This window comes from Colossoma macropomum, unplaced genomic scaffold (assembly GCF_904425465.1).
Source record: "Colossoma macropomum unplaced genomic scaffold, Colossoma_macropomum, whole genome shotgun sequence".
NCBI classification, from domain to species: Eukaryota; Metazoa; Chordata; class Actinopteri; order Characiformes; family Serrasalmidae; genus Colossoma; species Colossoma macropomum.
Window position 1 is genome coordinate 30723874 of NW_023494806.1, and position 5882 is coordinate 30729755.

The 5882-nt window shown below is 40.2% G+C and overlaps 1 protein-coding gene across 1 annotated transcript; it reads right to left on the reverse strand.

Annotated features, from left to right (window-relative positions):
* Positions 1 to 580: 580 nt before the first annotated feature.
* On the reverse strand, positions 581 to 5644 carry LOC118827303 (chemokine-like receptor 1). Its single transcript, XM_036598614.1, has 2 exons — positions 5456 to 5644; positions 581 to 2023 (listed from the first exon to the last, which is right to left on the reverse strand). Exon 2 carries the CDS (start codon positions 2007 to 2009, stop codon positions 1017 to 1019), a length of 993 nt encoding a protein of 330 aa, XP_036454507.1. The 5' UTR covers positions 2010 to 2023; positions 5456 to 5644; the 3' UTR covers positions 581 to 1016.
* Positions 5645 to 5882: the final 238 nt, after the last annotated feature.

A 5882-nucleotide genomic window follows, 5' to 3' on the forward strand; every position in this document is an offset into this window, starting at 1 on the left:
ATATATATATATATATACATATTCACTGACTGTCCACTCTATAGACTCTCCTACTTTGTTGGTCCACCTTGTAGATGTAAAGTCAGAGACAGTAGCTCATCTGTTCCTGCACAGTTTGTGTTCTCTATTCCTTCATCAGTGGTCACAGGGTGCTGTTGGCTGAATATTTTTTTTTTTTGATCGACTATACTCAGTCCAGCATTCGCACTGAGGTGTTTAAAAACCTGATCCACCACTCAAATAATACCTGCTCAGTGGTGGTCCTGTGGGGGTCTTGACCATTGAAGTACAGGGTAAAAGAGGGCTAACAAAGAACGCTGGAATGCTAAAAACAGATAGACTACAGTCTGTAATTGCAGCACTACAAAGTGCACCTATACGGTGGAGCTGATAAAATGGACAAAGAGTGTAGAAACAATTAGGCGTTTTTAATGAAATGGCTGTTCATTGTGTATGTGTATATATATATATATATATATATATATACACACACACTAGAATGCAAACTAGCATGATTGTCACAGAGGCCTTTTGTGTGTTTGTGTATTTGTATGTGTAAAAGCACTATAGCTACATATGTATATATAAATGCTATATACACATAAATGATTTCAGTTACCACAAAATACAGCAACTGGTCTGAGTACAGAGCTAGCAGTAGGCATACATAGACATATGCAAGTTTATTTAACAACACATCAACCACTGAGCAGCACAATGTCTCAAAGTCTCCACACAGCAGGGTTAGTTTTACATCCTGTTATGATTGTCTCCAAAATAGTATTGTTCTGATATCAGCTCATTCACCTTGTGGTTAAAAATAAATGTTCCATGTTTGACACAGCCTCCATTAGATATATTTCCAATACAACTGTTGTCCATTACAGTTAACTTCACCAGTGTGGTAAGTTGAAATGTTTGCACTCACACCACTTTCATCTGAATTTTTTTTTACAGTTGGTCGATGGAAGCAAAGGTTTACATTTAAAGCAGACACTTGCTGGCTGTTTTTAATACTAACATTGCTCAAGGCTACTATTTAAATTATTGGCAGTTGAAAGCTTGCTTTCCCCAGTGCTGGTAGTGCCTGTCCCTCGGAGAGTGGACTTGTCCTCCTCATCCTCAATTGCATTCTCAATCTTTGTCAAAAGCGCATAGCATTGGCGTTTAAAGTCCTTCCCCATGAATGCATAAAGAAGTGGGTTCAGACAGCTGCTAGCATTGGCAAGAATGAGGGCAATTGTAGATCCTGAAATAATAAAATGCGGATATTTTGTGTAATTTAGTTCCATTAAAGCAAAAATGTGATATGGCAGCCAGCAGACGAAGAAACTAGCAATCAGCGCCGTCATGATCTTGAATGGCTTTTTGGACTTCGCCATCTTGGTGGGCTTCAGCTTTCGTATGATGACAACATAACAGATGACAATGATCAGGAACGGGATCACAAATCCAATAATGAAGTCACATGTCACATCAGCGGTGTGCTCTTGACTGTTTGAGTAATTGTAGAAAAAAAATTTTGTCTCCTGGTGGTCATCTTGCTGAACTTCTTGGGAAATGGTTGATGGCAAGCAATATGCAGCTGAGATGATCCAAGCTAACATGACTATCACTGAAGCCTTTCTGACAGTACGCTTGTTCTGAGCCCACACAGGAAACATGACGACCACACAGCGGTCCACGCTGATGATGACGAGGAGGAAGATGCTGCTAAACCAGTTGAAGTACATGCTGAAGAACATCAACTTGCACATGAAGTCCCCCAAGAACCACTCACGTTTGACTATATAGACGATATTAAAAGGCAAGAAGGAGCAAAACAGGAAGTCAGACACCGCCAGACTCAAGTACCAGATGCTGATGACTGACCTCTTCATCTTAAATCCTGCAATCCAGATCACCAAACCATTTCCAGCAACACCCAGGATGAAGATGATCACATTTGTTACTGTGTAGAAAATACTCAACACCGTCCAAAGTGGTTCTGTTTCTTGTGTGGAATTCATGATGCCTCTAGTTTCTGTAAAGCAAGCAAACAAACAAAATTGTAGCTCCGGCTTACTTACAAAAAAAACATCAGATGTCTATGAGGTGTCAGATTTGTACAGGTTTGAAAGGCACAACCAACAGAAACTCTATCAGTTAGAGAACACCTGTTGACAGTTCCCACACACTGATGATAATCTTTAAGGTTTAACGTTTTGTCACGTCCTTGACATCCTTGGTGATTTCCACCCTTATCTACAGAGGTTTTTCCTGCTGTTAATGATGATTGCCTCATGCCTGCAGCATATTTCACATCTGACCATCATTTTCATGCCTTTTGAACTATTAATTAAATGAAACAATTGTGCTGTCTGCTTTGTTTCTGGCAGTTTGACAAATAATATTTAACGCACTGGACAGAAATTAAACAATACAAAACTGTATTTCTGACTTTTAAATGTGCAATGGTTCCTCCTTTGCTGTGATGAATTATGGGGTTGACAGTATGACATGAAACTGTATGACTGTAGGATGGGAAAGAACTCTGAAACATTGGACTGGATTTATGCCTGGCATATGCTTTAACTCCTTCAAATCCCAGGTTTATTATATGCTAAGGCTTATAATTCATTACCCTCAGGGACATCATTGCAAACTAACAGAGCTATTCTTAGAAGTTATAGAAGTGTGTAATAAAACGTTGGGGCCATAAAGCTGGACCATACTTGAATACGAGTAGGACTGAGGACGAGAGAGGAGATGGAGTGGTAAATAATAAAAAAAAAAAATGTTCTGAGGTGCTGGATTGTGTTTGGATGTATAAGTAGTATGTGCGAGAAAACAGGAACGAGGTGAGGCAAATGGTCCTTGGGCTCCTGAAGATGCTGCCTGATTTACAAGTTTTGTCATGAGAACTTCAACAACTTAGGGAGATCTGTGTGGGAAGTGAATGAACTACAACCCCATTTCCAAAAAAGTTGGGACACTGTGCAGAATGTAAATAAAAATAGAATGCAATGATATGCAAAACATGTAAATCAAGCTAATCTCCTTTGTCGTATTTTTCATTTCATAATGTGGCAAATCAGTGGGTGACAAGTCTGGACTGCAGGCAGGCCAGTTTAGTACCCAGACTTTTTTAATACAGAGCAATGCTGTTGTAATACATGCAGAATGTGGTTTGACATTGTCTTGCTTAAATAAGCAAGGCCTTCCCTGAAAAAGACGTCATCTGGATGGCAGCATATGTTGCCAAAACATATATATATCATTCCGCATTAATGGTGCCTTCACAGATGTGTCCCATGCCATGTGCACTAATGGACCCCTATACCATCATGAATACTGGCTTTTGAACTGAAGCTGAGTTGTTATTATCCTGAAGGACACAGCGTTTATGATTTATAAAAAAAAATTATATGTTGATTTTTTGGACCACAGCACACTTTTCCACTTCCCCTCTGTCCATTTTAAATGAGCTCGGGCCCAGAGAAGGTGGCAGCATTTCTGGATCCTGTTTATATATGGTTTCTTCTTTGCGTTTTACAGTTTTAACTTGCATTTCTGGATGCAGCGATGGACTCTTTTCACAGACAGTGGTTTTCAGAAATGTTTTTGAGCCCAAGCAGTGATTTCCACTCCAGAATCGTGTCTGTTTTTAATGCAGTGCCGCCTGAGGGCCCAAAGATCATGGCCAGCAAATACTGCTTTTTGGTCTTGTCCCTTACATACAGAGATGTCTCCAGATTCTCTGGAATTCTTAATCTTTTAATGTTATTATGTATCGTAGATGATGAAAAGCAAAGACTATTTTCAATGAAATATAGGGTTTAAATGATTTGCACATCATTGCATTTTGTTTTTATTTACATTTTGCACAGCATCCCAACTTTTTTTGGAAACTGGGTTGTAGATTCAGAATGAAAGATGGTTTAAATGGTAGAGCATTTGAGTGAGATAGTAATTTAGCTAGAGCAGATAAAGAGATAGACTAGTCACATTTGCCTGTATTGTTGCGCTTAGAGGTGAAAGCAGTGTGCTGTTGTTGAGGGTTGTGAGATCAGAAAGGAAAAGATGATTGGGTCTAACGGCCTAATGAGACAGTCAAGGAGGACAGCGGCAAGGAAAAAACCCTAAGATAAATAGAAGTAACCATAAAAGGTGATGGTGTCAGATGAGCAGGGAATAATGGCACTTCAGGAAAGGTGGACCATCTGGTGGAAAGGTAAGACAATATGAGACTGAAGGTCTGGAGGGGTGAGAAATGATCTGTGGTCACGACACATCACTACTGATTACAGTACAGTCCAATTTGAACTCGCATCTGTGCTCAAAGTATCCCTTGGTAAAGGAATACTTGGCAATAAAATTGCATAGGAACATTAGCCGGGTAAACTAGAACAGAAGCAGTCATGTAACAGGATGAACAGACAGGATGTTGTGATGTCAGCCTGTGTTGCAACATAGTGGTGTTATTGCATAGAATACAGTGCAAAGCTCCTGGCTAATGGCCAATTAACCTCCTCTGTTGCAGTGTGAAGTCAGGCCAAACAAAGTATTTTGTCAAGGTACAGTGTCCCTAAATCGTGGGTGGGTCAAAGTCCACTGCCATGGTAAAAAGTGACCTGTCTGGCAGCAAAGTCAAACGTTTTCACTGCAATGCAAAGTCTCACAGCTGGTACTCAGTGGACGATGGAAAATTCCCAAGCCACCAGGGACCATTCAAAATATTACAAATCACAAATACACCACAAACAGTGAAACTGTAAACTCTGTAAATTGGCAATTTTTTACACTGGACACACATCTGGGCTGATGTTTAAGTGGATCCAATTGAGGCAGCATTAGCCAGAGTTGCAGGAACAGTGAGAATGGACATTTGTCTGGATGTCGGACGAAGTGATTCAGGTTGAAGGAGCGAGCTGGGTTCCATGTTGAGAGGAAAGTGCAGGTGTGCTGTGTGGCATGCAACACCTGCAGTATTGACACTTTAGCTTAAGGTTAGATGAAGTCATATTCTCCCACTTTTTCCTCTCTGTGTTTTTCTTCCATATGAACACACATTAAATCGCTTTCTGTGATGGTGAACGCAACTTGTGAGCTGTGCAGCTGTGTTTTGGTTTTGATATTCTTCTGGATATATTTTAAACCAACGTTCGAGTCCAGTTAACACAATCTCTAAAATCACTTCTAATGAAAGTCACATCAGTCGACAAATACTCAACTTACTCTCTAAGGGCGGTTTAAAGTTTAATTTCACAGATTAAATTTATCATGTACATTTTATAGGCAACTAAAATACAAGCTAACAATCCTTCTAACTGTATATGTATATAAGTGTTATGAGATTAAAATTGCCCATGTCTGAATCAATCAAACTGGCTGAAATTCAAGCAAGTCTCAGGTTCCTATACACCAAAATACACAAGGCTTGCTGTCTGTTTATATTTGAATGGAAGTGACTCACCTTCAGCTGCTTTGGCACAGTGCTGCAGAGCTGGTAGCTTTCTTGCTTATTTACTTTTGTTAACTGTAAAGTCTGACGCTCAATTTCTCTCTGTGCAAATGTTGTAAACCACAACCCCTCGTTGCTACAGCCCGCCCACTGTTCAAATTGCGACACTGCTTGGTGGCTCAGTTGTGTGTATGGATCTCAGAAATGTCCTCTTTTCTATAGGCCTATAGCATAGCATTAGACTGAAGTAGCTAAATAACTCTCTAATACGTGCAAAATGGGATGGGGCTGAGGCCATTGCCACAGTAACAGATGCCAACGAGACAGGCACACAGTGTCAGAGGACCTGCCAACATTGCCACCAAGTGGACGAAAAAGGAACCTCACACCATGGAAATGCAATGCTGGAATATACACCAATCAGGCATAACATAATGAC